The 12,666-nt window shown below is 47.8% G+C and overlaps 4 protein-coding genes across 4 annotated transcripts; 3 read left to right on the forward strand and 1 right to left on the reverse strand.

The window, feature by feature from the left end:
* Nucleotides 1–1,239: 1,239 nt before the first annotated feature.
* On the reverse strand, nucleotides 1,240–3,373 carry I206_104464 (uncharacterized protein; the record flags this gene model as incomplete). Its single annotated transcript, XM_019155695.1, has 2 exons — nucleotides 1,240–2,963; nucleotides 3,067–3,373. The coding sequence occupies 2 exons, from the start codon at nucleotides 3,371–3,373 to the stop codon at nucleotides 1,240–1,242; spliced, it is 2,031 nt and encodes a 676-aa protein (XP_019010653.1).
* Nucleotides 3,374–4,190: 817 nt separating this feature from the next.
* On the forward strand, nucleotides 4,191–6,055 carry I206_104465 (chlorophyll synthesis pathway protein BchC; the record flags this gene model as incomplete). The annotated part of the gene is made up of 6 exons (XM_019155694.1): nucleotides 4,191–4,265; nucleotides 4,325–4,597; nucleotides 4,769–4,832; nucleotides 4,967–5,244; nucleotides 5,427–5,596; nucleotides 5,773–6,055. The coding sequence occupies 6 exons, from the start codon at nucleotides 4,191–4,193 to the stop codon at nucleotides 6,053–6,055; spliced, it is 1,143 nt and encodes a 380-aa protein (XP_019010652.1).
* Nucleotides 6,056–6,515: 460 nt separating this feature from the next.
* On the forward strand, nucleotides 6,516–9,025 carry I206_104466 (uncharacterized protein; the record flags this gene model as incomplete). The annotated part of the gene is made up of 12 exons (XM_019155693.1): nucleotides 6,516–6,724; nucleotides 6,810–6,868; nucleotides 6,964–7,043; nucleotides 7,126–7,263; nucleotides 7,344–7,518; nucleotides 7,587–7,697; nucleotides 7,764–7,970; nucleotides 8,048–8,102; nucleotides 8,156–8,261; nucleotides 8,312–8,402; nucleotides 8,483–8,681; nucleotides 8,773–9,025. 12 exons carry the CDS (start codon nucleotides 6,516–6,518, stop codon nucleotides 9,023–9,025), a joined length of 1,683 nt encoding a protein of 560 aa, XP_019010651.1.
* A 486-nt stretch (nucleotides 9,026–9,511) lies between these two features.
* I206_104467 (uncharacterized protein) lies at nucleotides 9,512–10,778 on the forward strand (the record flags this gene model as incomplete). Its single annotated transcript, XM_019155692.2, has 5 exons — nucleotides 9,512–9,721; nucleotides 9,796–9,868; nucleotides 10,013–10,132; nucleotides 10,351–10,502; nucleotides 10,668–10,778. The coding sequence occupies 5 exons, from the start codon at nucleotides 9,512–9,514 to the stop codon at nucleotides 10,776–10,778; spliced, it is 666 nt and encodes a 221-aa protein (XP_019010650.2).
* Between the last annotated feature and the right edge of the window lie 1,888 nt (nucleotides 10,779–12,666).

The raw sequence follows: 12,666 nt of genomic DNA on the forward strand, positions 1-12,666 counted from the left end.
CGAGTGTCGATTCAAGTAGGATTATGATAAGATCACTTACGGTCGATTTTGGGGTGATCGATTGGTGTGTTAACGTTAACTGTTGTATTGTGCCGTCATAGTCGGCTAATCGGATTCAGGGTAAGGCATCTCCGATCCTAAACGTGGCAGGGTGAACAAGCCGGATAGTAAAGGTTTGCAGCTCGACGATGCAACTATCTTACTGCTGGCTACGTAGAAATCAGTGAAATCATTAGGGCGACTGAATACAGGTCATTGTGACTTAGTTGAGAATTGTAGCTCGACAAGATCTGGCTCACGGATTGAGATCATCGCTCCATTGCAATGTGGGATCTCAAGGTGTTAAGTGATCCACTGGAGCACCAGTACCAAAGTTTCGGGCGGGTTTCTGGTCGTTGTGAGACTTTCCATAAGTACAGCACTGCAATTGTATGGTGTCTCGAGCTGAATATTAGGGTCCGCACCAGTATCCAGGATAGTACATTCATATTTCGTGCTTGCTCATGTTCCTTCCGGCTCATACAGTGGACATGTTATCCCGCTCAACATGCGGTCAGCGTCTTTGATATTTTGCTCTGTTCCTCACTTCACGTGTTGAGGAGAAACACGTCGCTCGTTGTCAAGGGGCAACTAGAAGAAGGACTGGATATGTTTATTTTTGGTTGTTGGAACCTCACGGAACAGCCTTGAGCCGTACAACGTTTGGTCTACGTGCTGAGAGTGACTGGGAGGCACTACCGCACTACCGCACTGGCTGGTTTGGCAAGCTTGTTCATGAGCTGTAAGGAAAGATCCTCATCTCATGGGGCTTAGGGATCAAGTGCAGTCTCCTAACGGGTATCCGGCGCTAAATCTATCTCTTACTATTCAATTTAGGTATTCGCCATCCGCTTGTTCACGAACACATGGAAGATCGTATCTTGCCCAACATGTATCAGTTCGATCTAATGATACATTTGTCGAATAGATCAATAAGTCTTCCTCGAGTGAGACGGCACCCTTAGCCTCTTTGTAAATGCCGGAAGAGCTACGTGAAAGCTATCGCTGATATTGACCTCGAAACTGTAGGCCGAGTAAAACCTTAGATCAAAGGAAGCCAGAAGATGATTTCTTGCGAATGGTCTCCTCTCTGTGGATGACGCAGTACAATAACATCGTGCGCAGCAATACATCCATATTGACTACCACAAGGACACGCAAAGCACTCTTTCCAGGTACAGAGGTATAAGGATCACTTGATCACCACTGAACATCGGCATTTTCCTCTTCTTTTTCACCTTCCTTCTGACTCTCATGTCCTTCATTGACACCATTCACAGAGCGAGTTTCGATTACATCTCCATCTTCTTCCTTCATTCGGTGATCTTCCAACGTTGCAGGTGACTGTGGTGTATCTTCAACGGGATTATCCTGTTCCGCAATCTCTTGATAAATCTTGTTTGAGATAGGCGATGATCCTCTTGTGGGCGGAACAGAGAATGAATGACCTAACGAGGGAGCAATCGAGACTGATCTTTCCCTTTCCTCCTTGATCAAGTCTTCGTCTATACCAATGATGACGACATCAGGCGCAGGTGTCATCGTCCCCGCTCTAGACATACTGTCTCCACGTATACTATCGGTGATATCCACTTTCTTCTTCTTCATCGGTGCACCTGGTCCTTTCTTGCGTTTAGCTGAATTACCTTGGAGCGAAGCTTTGAGTTTGATCTTTTCTTCTTCTTCCAATACCTCTTTCAGCTTTTCGGTCCCCTCAATTTCGTCTAATTCGTCGTACGTCTTCTCTTCAGTTCGGAATTCTTCCCACCTCTCACAGATTGGTCTAATCGGCCCAATAGTATTTCCATCACCATTACTAGAAGTTCGATCATTCTTGCCAAGTTGATCGGGAGGAAAAGCAAATTCTGGACCTGGGTTGAATTTGGCTTTGCCCTTGCCGAAACATGAAATCATCGGATAATATCCTAAAGTACCATCATCATGCACTATCTCATCTTCATTGATCTTTTTGCCGTCAAAAGAAACAGGCGGTAATGGCGTGAAATCGTATAAGTCGTCGAAAGCCGGACCTGCAGATATACCGTTGATGAAGAACTCCACCCTCGATCCTTCCAGTATTCTCAGAGGTCGTAGGACTGAAACGTTTTCAGTCAGTGACGTATCTTCTTTCTTCTTCTTGGTGTTTTTGGTAGTAGCTCCCTTCTTTGCGCCACCTTTCTTCGGTATGCTTCCGTTGCCGTTGACCTGCTCTTCCAGACTGACATAATCAGGATTTAACGCTAATTCAGCGGCTTTCTTCTCAGCAGCTTTCTTTTCGGCTATTGCTTTCCCTTCTCTATCAATTAAACTATCCATTTCCTTTGAAGGCATATATTCTGCACTTTCAAAATAACTTTGATTTTTGTATATGAATTGTCTTCTTGTCCGCTTGATTCGTCCTGGATCGCTCCTGGGTAAGTTATCAGTCGCAGGCCTTGACGGCAGGTGAATGAGACATCCGACTATATCTCCTGTCTGAAACGGTTTCGATGAATATGCTTTCGGTCTCGATATCGTTATTTTCTCCCCATTCACATCTCTAATCCCGTAACTATAGGCATCTGACCCTACTGGAGCATCTATATTTGCTTCTCTCCGTCCCCATCCCACCCTCACATGGGCATTTCCCGCATCTCCACTAATCAAGTGACCTTTCCCACCTCCTAACGATCCATTTCCCTTTTCGATCTTCACTTCGAAATACCATGTTCCCTCGCGTACCGCTACATTGGCTCTAGCGGACCGAAAACCGCGGTCATTTGATATCGATAATCCTGAAGGTGACACGCGAATATAGGATGATCTATCAAGCCATGAAATGTGCACAGGTGGTAATGAAGGGGGATAAGGTATTGTACGATGGAAGGGGTAACGTGGATGAGGGGAAGGTGTCGGTGAAATAGCACAAGGTGAATATCGGAAGTCTGAATTGATATGCGAGTCGTCAGCGACGTCAAGAACAGCTCATTGCGCAGCTATCCGTGACCTCATTGCATCCCGTACGTCAGCGAAAAATGCTCGACTCACTCTTCACAATGGGTATATCTGTCCACAGGAAACATTCCTCCCCAAACTCTTCCCCATCACCGCTTCCGGGCTGCTTGGCACCGAGGACAGCGTACTCTCTACGTTCGGCTGCATCATTTCTCTCTCTCCTTGATTGTGAGTGTGAGAGCGTTGATGGTCCTGGACCTGCAAGACCTTCCGTAGGACCTGCTAAAGACGAAGGAAGAGTGGAGGTGTTGACAGTTGTGGAAGGAGGAGCAGAAGATGGGGCCGGGGTAGAGGATGCTGACGAAGCTGAGGGGGATAGACGACGCTTCTTGACGGGCATGTTACGGTCAGCAGGGTTGATGTGCGGTCATCCAAGGTCAAAGCTAGGTTGTCAGCAGCATAGAATAGAATAAAGTGTAGATGCAGAAAATGTAAGTTGAAAAGGGAAATGTGCTATCTATAAGAATCATTACGTAATCACCGGCAGATTATCGGCAGATTACAGGTATAGTTAGCGATTAGTAGCATATGCATCATTCTCCTTAGTATCACCAGCATGAAGGTCAAAATAAGTACACCGATAGAATATGGCTGGGTGGGTAGCTTTGCATGTAGGACCGTTGATGTTGACCAAGAATGCATTGATCCAGCTGTTGACCTCGAGTGGGCGAAATAAGGATTGGGAGTAGCCGTCGGAGTCCAACTGGAGAAATAAACGTTGATCTTGCCTCGAGGTCAGAAGATTGTTTGACGTCTTCATAATACAGTACTATCTGTCGGACCGTCTCACCGAAGTACAATCAAGCAAAACGAGAAAACGAGAAAGATCTGTATGGGCATGGGCAAATTAGTAAGGCCGGAAAACGAGGAAATTGCAGCGGTAGATTGCTACACAGGTAGGTCAAGCCATTGCGGCGAATAAATCCCGCTTCCGGTCGTACCGAAGTTGAAAAGAAAAATATACTATATCAAACCCCAAACACGCTTTTCAGATCATCAAGCCCAATAGATATCTGGATCACAGCTACAAATCTATCATCTACCTTAAAGTAGCAGCACGTCAAGATTTACCAGTCAATTGTCTGACAACTCGTCGCAACCACCTATAACACCATAATTCCAATCATCACTTCCTCTTCCGTCAAAGCTGAATCACGATGTCTTCCATCGAGATCAAATCCGACAACCCTTCTTTCGTCTTGCACGGTATTGAGGATGTCAAATACGATGTTGTACGTCGACTTCGACCTCAGTTGACACGAGATCGTTTGGCTGATGTCGTCACTCTCAGCGTGAAGTGCCGGAAATCAAGAATGACGAATGCTTAATAGCAGTAACCAAGACCGGTATTTGTGGGTCAGATGTACACTACCTGTGTCATGGTAGAATCGGTGATTTTGTACTAGATAAACCAATGTGTCTTGGGCATGAGTCTAGTGGTGTAGTCGTCAAACTTGGACCTGGTGTGAAGAGCGATGGAAGGATAACGACTGGGTCAAGAGTTGCTATGGAGCCTGGAGTTAGCTGCAGGACCTGTACGGAATGTAAGAGTGGCATGTATGAGGTAAGTAGTCTCATATTTAGTAGGAGTGCAAGAAGAGGGAAAAGCGGACGGATAGTAGCGGGCAGAAATGGTGTTACGGGCTCGATATGAGTGGGTGAAAGGCGGGTCAGATGACGCATTCTGGACGTGTCAGGCGGATCATACGGGTGGGAGCTAATTTTCTCACTACAGCTCTGCCCACATATGGCGTTCGCTGCTACCCCTCCTACGATATACGGTACACTGTGTCGATATTGTGAGTCTTCGAAATTTATCCCAAGCTCAATGGCTCTCATCATCCCAAACGACCATTCCTGCCATCAGTGATCGCCTCCGCCTAATCAGTATGTTCAAAAGGGGCTGCAAGATGATTAACCATCGATCACACAGACGTCCTTCCAGCAGACATGCTTCATCCTCTCCCTGACACCGTCTCATTCGAAGACGGAGCCATGATGGAACCTTTGTCGGTCGGTGTGCACTCAGTATCTACCCTTGGTCAATTGAGATCAGACCAAGTCGTCATTGTATTCGGCGCTGGGCCAGTTGGACTACTTTGCATGGCTGTCGCCAAAGCTTTAGGAGCTAGAAGGGTCATCGCCGTGGATATCCAACAGGAACGACTAGATTTTGCAAGATCTTATGCTGCTAGTGATATCTTCTTACCCGTGAGTGGAAAAGCTGCTCGTGCGACAGTCGTGTTCCGTTCTCCTGTCGATCCTCAGCTATCCGTTGGATTGCAGGATGTATCCTCACCTACTATCCGTCACAATCCTCATCGTCACGGGTCAACTCCATACTCGGTTGATAGAAAAACAGCTTCGCTGACGTACCGGTTCTCACGACAAAGGGAGCCAAAGACCCCAATGAGGCTATGGATGTCTACTGCGCTCGTGTAGCAGACGAAATCAGAGCAACACTGAATATCCCTGCCAGAGATCATGGCGCTGTAGACCTCGCCATCGAAGCTTCCGGTGCACCAACTTGTATTCAGATGGGTATTAACATCCTCAAACCTGCGTAGGTTGAAGTTCCTATCCTCTCCCCTCCATTGTCAGTCCGGATTCTGTCATGCACCGAATCCGGACAATGCATCGAACCCGGACATTATATCCATTTTGATAACGTTTCCCTTTACGAAATGATCTAAACTTCCTATACGAGTGATTGTAGCTGATAAACCAATCTACTTCTAGCGGAACTTACGTCCAAGTAGGTATGGGTAGGAACATGAATGTCCCACTTCCCTTGTTCCACGTAATCAACAAACAGCTCAAAGTTCTCGGTTCATTCCGATACGGTCCAGGCGATTACCCATTGGCAATCTCACTCGTCGAACGAGGTTTAATCGATCTGAAACCCCTTGTTACTCACCGATTTGAGTTTGAGAGTGCCAAAGAGGCGTTCGAAGTCACCAAGTTGGGTAGAGACGAGAGTGGAAAGGGTGTAATCAAGGCTATCATCGATGGTCCCAAGTAGACCCGTGATGTTGGTCGATTTAGAGCAGAAGTTCAAGAGTGAATTGTATATGTGTCATTAGCATAGTCGCCTGGTCGATGAATGGACGATATCATGAGATAACATAATATTACACCTTGTCCAGTTTTCATGTAGGCAAATTTGTTTGTTCTGCGTGTACAGCGGAACGATTCATATACGATTGTCGTCTCCCCTCGTTGCTCGTTATGCCGATGTGATGAAGTGCAACCAAAGTTGTCAGCTGCGCGTTAGACCGTTTATTCGTTATATCCGCCCCGGTCAACACAAACAGACATTATCGATTGCTTCCGAATATGTCACATAGCGTTAGCATAGAACCAACTCATCCACTCGGGTCGTTCTCCTCTCAACTCTAATTGTGCATTTTCACTCCGACCAGTCTTCCCGAATAGCGACACTTTACGCGACACCTCGGGATGCTTAATGAAGAAAATAAACAATGACTCGCAATGAAATTGCACATTCACCAAAAAGTTCGACAGATTACTCAAACCACTCACCCAGCACATCTTCGCACCAACCACTACTTGCAGACGATGTGGAATTAGACGATGAAGGACAATTTTGGAGGGCAACGTGCGGAGAAGAGAACGCGGTGATGGAAGGCGAAGTTGATGAAGGAATGATTGTCGTGGAAGGCGAAGAAACGTGAGCCATCGCCTCTTGTTCTCGCGTAGGGCGATTCATCAAAGAACCCAGCTCGAAAAGAAGCACGAATGCTGATACGAGGTAGTATAACTACATTTGTATGGAAACTGGTATTTGCCGCAGCTTTATCTGGACTATTATTCGGTGAGTTAAGCCATCTTCTTATATGGTATACTATAGGGGATCAAAACATCACGTTACCCACAATTAGCTCAATGATACACCGTTCCGCTCCTTAGGCTACGATACAGCAGCTATCTCGGGTGTGCTGGTCACAATCAACGATGATCTTGGTAATGTCCTAACCGATTGGGAGAAGGTGAGTGACCGTTTCACCATAAAAATACTGTACTTTATACTAGTGCTGTTGATGAAATGCTTACGATTGTCTCCTACAACAGGAAGCGATCACGTCTGCAACAACGTTTGGAGCGCTTTTAGGCGGACTGCTAGCAGGTGGATTATCAGATTACACAGGCCGTAAATTGGTTATCGTCTTAGCGGATATCGTGTTTGTTCTGGGATCGTTGGTACAGGCGGTGAGTAGGTTTCTCTTGAATTGTGCTTTGATGTTTTCTGGTATGTGTAGTCTGGCTGTTCGAGCTAATTCTTTACACAGGCATGCCATTCAGTCAACATAATGATCTCGGGACGTTTCGTCGTAGGTTTGGGAGTGGGATTAGCGAGCTGTATTGTGCCGCTTTACATTGGGGAACTAGCACCAAGCAAGACAAGGGGTAGATTGGTTACTATCAATGCAGTGGTCACAACTTTTGGGCAAGTAGTAGCATATGGTGAGTCACATGGATGTAAAAATCAGATCATCTCGAACTACTGATCATGATATATGTCGGCAATGCAGGTATAGGATCGATATTGCAGCACGTACCTAGTGGATGGAGGTGGATCGTTGGACTGGGAACATTCCCAGCAATCGTACAGCTTCTTTTCGTGGGGTTCTTACCCGAGTCTCGTGAGTCTCTACGTTGCGCTTGCAATGGGATTCGAGCTGAGCGCCTTGGAATTGTTACCGACACAGCACGTATTCTTCTACTTCGCTCTGACCTCCATGCTGCTCACCAGATCCTTTCCAGGGTATATCCGTTAGCAACTCCTCATCAGATAGATCGAAAGCTGAACATCATGAGAAGATCGGTGGAGCAGTCAAAGGAGCTCAGCCGTAGGACGACATTTGGTGAGAAGTTGAGGAGTCTCATTGAGATTGGAGGAAACCGGCGGGCATTGAGTGAGTCAGCGCCCTGACTAGCTTCGTCGCCTCCAGGACTAGAAGGCATGCTCATCATGGTACACATGTTCGATCAGTCATCGGCTGCGGTCTGCAAATATCGCAGCAATTCTCCGGATTCAACACATTGATGTAAGTCGCGCATTCTCGTTAATCTGCTCCATGCTAACGAGCCCACCCAAAAGGTACTATTCTGCAACCCTTTTCGCCGTGCTAGGTTTCAGGAACGCAACCCTCGTCGGCATGATGGTGGCCTTGATCAACTTTGCTTTCACCCTCGTCGCACTGAAGGTGCGTTGATCGAAACCACAAAGAGGCATGCTCATACTAGTTTGCCGCAGATTGTAGATCCCGTCGGCAAAAGGACTACAATGCTCACTACGCTGCCAGTCATGATAGTAGCGTTGATTATGGTGTCCTTCTTCTTGCGTGGTGAGTGCAAAGTATGTCTTGCATAAAATCTTTATGTCCATGACACTAATCTTGTTTCAATATCTGACCACCACTGTTAGTACTTACCACGACTACAGGAGGTGTACTTGTAGAAGGAGCTGATTATCCCATGACAATATCCATTTGTGTTCTTTTCTCCATGTTAGTGTATGTGGCGGGATACGCTACGGGCTTAGGAAATATACCATGGCAACAGGGTGAATTGTTCAGGTTGGAAGTGAGAGGCATTGGAACCAGTATCAGCACGGCTACCTGTTGGTGAGTTCAGGCCTACCCCTCCAAATACAGCATGCGAACGTGCTTACTCTACCAAGGCAAAGAGACTAATCCATGTCACTGCAATCATCAGGACCGGTAATCTCATAATCGCTGGAACGTTTTTATCGCTCATGAACGCCATCACACCTTCAGGCGCGTTTGGCCTTTACGCATTTTTCTGCATATTGAGCTGGTTATTCTGTTACTATCTTTATCCAGAAACATCCGGCCTATCATTAGAGGAGGTATCTTGTCTGTTTGATCATGGCTTTGGTGTGGTAGAGTCACAACGACTGCGACGAGAAAAGCAGGAGAAATCTCGGTTGGCGGAAGTAGATAGATAGTTTGATAGCTGAGGCAATATCATGATAGAGTATATACATTTACGCTTGTCATCGGATCTTCCTTCGTCAAATGGTTCCGCCGGATATATTCCACTGCAGATTACATATACTTAGTATACTGATTTGACCGTTCTCATTGTACTGTCTCCACTAGCGCAGAAAAGGGAGAGACTAAGTAAACCCAACAGGACTAGCGTCTCCGCTAAACGGGTAGTCACAATCTGGACATGCATTCGAAACAGTACATCTCCGTTACTGGGTTCACAGCCCAATCAGGCGCATCCCTCAGTGATCCGGTCAGGTGCACACTCATATGAGGCACGCTCCACTCCCCAACGATTACATCATGAAGAGCGGTGTAACTCCGATGCATTAAGCCGGTCATCTCTGTCTTATATATCGACACTTCCACTTCCGACGATATCACAGCAATGTTAACCGCATAAAATCAACCAAACAACATTATCTGGCAAGGAATTCGCAAGTATGAGCAAGACAGCCGAAGTGGACTTTAAAGACCAAGGGTCAACCTTGTCAAAAGACGACACAGAACCGCCCAACGCCGAGATTCCCATCCTTTCTTCAGCATCTAATTTGCCGACCTATCCTGAACCGGTCGGATTCGAAGCAAGATTCTGTGTATCTCACGAACCTAGGACTCTACTCATGGACACCAGCCGGATAAACTTTATCAGTGTGAGCTCAACGGTTTCATAGTCCATAACCTAACAAGCGCGAAAATAGATTACATCGCTGATGACGCTGCGTAGGGACACTATAATCTGATGGACGAGGAGGAGAACGTTCTGCTCAAGTCAGACGGGAAGATCGGTCATGGGAAATGTAGGTACATGGATTTACGCAACGACCATGTAATATTACGTTCGGCCCATTTGCAACCCAGCTTGTGAATTAGTCCACATGAGATCATCCTGTTACATCGGCTCATACTAAACGATCAGCTGACCTCGCAATATTTTACAATAGCCTACACCGATGAGAGCGGCGCAGAAGTCCTGCACACGTCAACGGGGATTGGGAACCGTAAAACTGTCGGGAAAGATCCGAATGGGCGGGAGGTATTCTGGGTCAAACCTGACAATTGGGGTACGCTGTCTATCTGCGTCTTTACGCCCCTTGATCCCAGCGTTGCTCGTTAGGTATCCATTATGACTACCTCAGCACCAGCTGATTTGATCGTCATCATATCTTCCTTTTACATGCTCGTCAATTTTCACTCAACGAAAATACCTTCGACTCGCTTTCATCACTATTCCGCTTTCCTCACTGTTCCGCTCTCGCTCGCTAACCTTCAACTCTCATAGGAGGATACCAATTTGCCGCAGAGTATATCGACTGTACAACTCAAAATCGACGAAGCATCACGATGAAGGGGAACTGGCGGGAAAAGTCGGAGATACATATTGACGGTAGCATTGTTGGACGAGTGACGAAGGAGAAGTTCTGGTCATCAAAGGTATGTGGTCTTACCGCATTACTTTCATGCGTCAGATACCCGTGGGGTCTATCATTCCACGGCTCAATTCATGTTCCTAACCATCCTACTCGTTCCCATAACCCCTTCGGAAGCGCTGTAGATGTAATTGATTCACTCACTCCTAAACGTTCTCACTCATATCAGCGTCGACTCGAAATTGCGGGAAACGTTGATATACTTCTGGTTTTCGCATGCGCTATCTGCTTCAAAGTACTATGTGACGACACTCAGGCGAACTATGCGGCTATTACATGAGAACGATGCGGGCCATGCGACTTGAAATATCTGAGGATGCTTTCGGCTAGACTGCAGAGGGGAGATCGTCTCGACAACTAATACTACAATTATTACATGTAATTGGGGTTATGAGGTTTATATATGTTATGAAATTCATCGAAACCATTCATAACAAGACTCTATGTTATAGGGAGATCCCGGTGTTTGGGGGGTTGCTCAATTTCATATGTTGAGCGTTGTGTACTAGCCTATCTTATATCTTATAGGGAGGTTCCGGTGTTTGGGGGGTTGCTCAATTTCATATGTTGAGCGTTGTGTACTAGCCTATCTTATATCTTATAGGGAGGTTCCGGTGTTTGGGGGGTTGCTCAATTTTATACGTTGAGCGTTGTGTTCTAGCCTATCTTGTAGCAAATTTTGAGCTGATTTCAGAACACTTTAGCCCTTGTTGATATCTGAAACGGTTGTGGAGATATATGCCAAAAGGTCCAAATCACTACCTTGTCCACCGAGGTCAAGGTGGACAAAGTGGACATTTTGGTGGACGAGATCTGTGAAAAAATCACAAGGTCATTAAGGAATCTTTAACTATTGGGGGGGTTACAAGGGGTTCCCGGGGATGGGGATTTGACGAGGGTTAGGGGGGGTTAGGGGTTAGGGGTTAGGGGGGTTAGGGGTTAGGGGTTAGGGGTTAGGGGTTAGGGGGTTAGGGGGGTTAGGGGTTAGGGGTTAGGGGTTAGGGGTTAGGGGTTAGGGGGGTTAGGGGTTAGGGGTTAGGGGTTAGGGGGGGTTAGGGGTTAGGGGTTAGGGGGGTTAGGGGTTAGGGGTTAGGGGTTAGGGGTTAGGGGTTAGGGGGGTTAGGGGTTAGGGGTTAGGGGTTAGGGGTTAGGGGGGTTAGGGGTTAGGGGTTAGGGGTTAGGGGGTTAGGGGTTAGGGGGGGGTTAGGGGGGTTAGGGGTTAGGGGTTAGGGGTTAGGGGTTAGGGGTTAGGGGTTAGGGGGTTAGGGGGTTAGGGGTTAGGGGGGTTAGGGGGGTTAGGGGTTAGGGGTTAGGGGGGTTAGGGGTTAGGGGGTTAGGGGGGTTAGGGGTTAGGGGTTAGGGGTTAGGGGTTAGGGGGTTAGGGGTTAGGGGTTAGGGGGTTAGGGGTTAGGGGTTAGGGGTTAGGGGGGTTAGGGGGTTAGGGGTTAGGGGTTAGGGGGGTTAGGGGGTTAGGGGTTAGGGGTTAGGGGTTAGGGGTTAGGGGTTAGGGGGGTTAGGGGGTTAGGGGTTAGGGGTTAGGGGTTAGGGGGGGTTAGGGGTTAGGGGGTTAGGGGTTGGGGTTAGGGGTTAGGGGTTGGGGGTTAGGGGGTTAGGGGTTAGGGGTTAGGGGGGTTAGGGGTTAGGGGTTAGGGGGGTTAGGGGTTAGGGGTTAGGGGTTAGGGGGTTAGGGGGGGGTTAGGGGTTAGGGGTTAGGGGTTAGGGGTTAGGGGGGTTAGGGGTTAGGGGTTAGGGGGGGTTAGGGGGTTAGGGGTTAGGGGTTAGGGGGGTTAGGGGTTAGGGGTTAGGGGGTTAGGGGTTAGGGGGTTAGGGGTTAGGGGTTAGGGGGGTTAGGGGGGTTAGGGGGGTTAGGGGTTAGGGGGTTAGGGGTTAGGGGGTTAGGGGGTTAGGGGTTAGGGGTTAGGGGTTAGGGGGTTAGGGGGTTAGGGGGGTTAGGGGGTTAGGGGTTAGGGGTTAGGGGGGGTTAGGGGTTAGGGGTTAGGGGGGTTAGGGGGGGGTTAGGGGGGTTAGGGGTTAGGGGGTTAGGGGGGTTAGGGGGGTTAGGGGGGGTTAGGGGTTAGGGGTTAGGGTTCCAGGGGTTAGGGGTTAGGGGGGGTTAGGGGAGGGGGGTTAGGGGTTAGGGGGTTGGGGGGTTGGGGGGGGTTGGGGGG

This window comes from Kwoniella pini, chromosome 5 (assembly GCF_000512605.2).
Source record: "Kwoniella pini CBS 10737 chromosome 5, complete sequence".
Classification (NCBI taxonomy): domain Eukaryota; kingdom Fungi; phylum Basidiomycota; class Tremellomycetes; order Tremellales; family Cryptococcaceae; genus Kwoniella; species Kwoniella pini.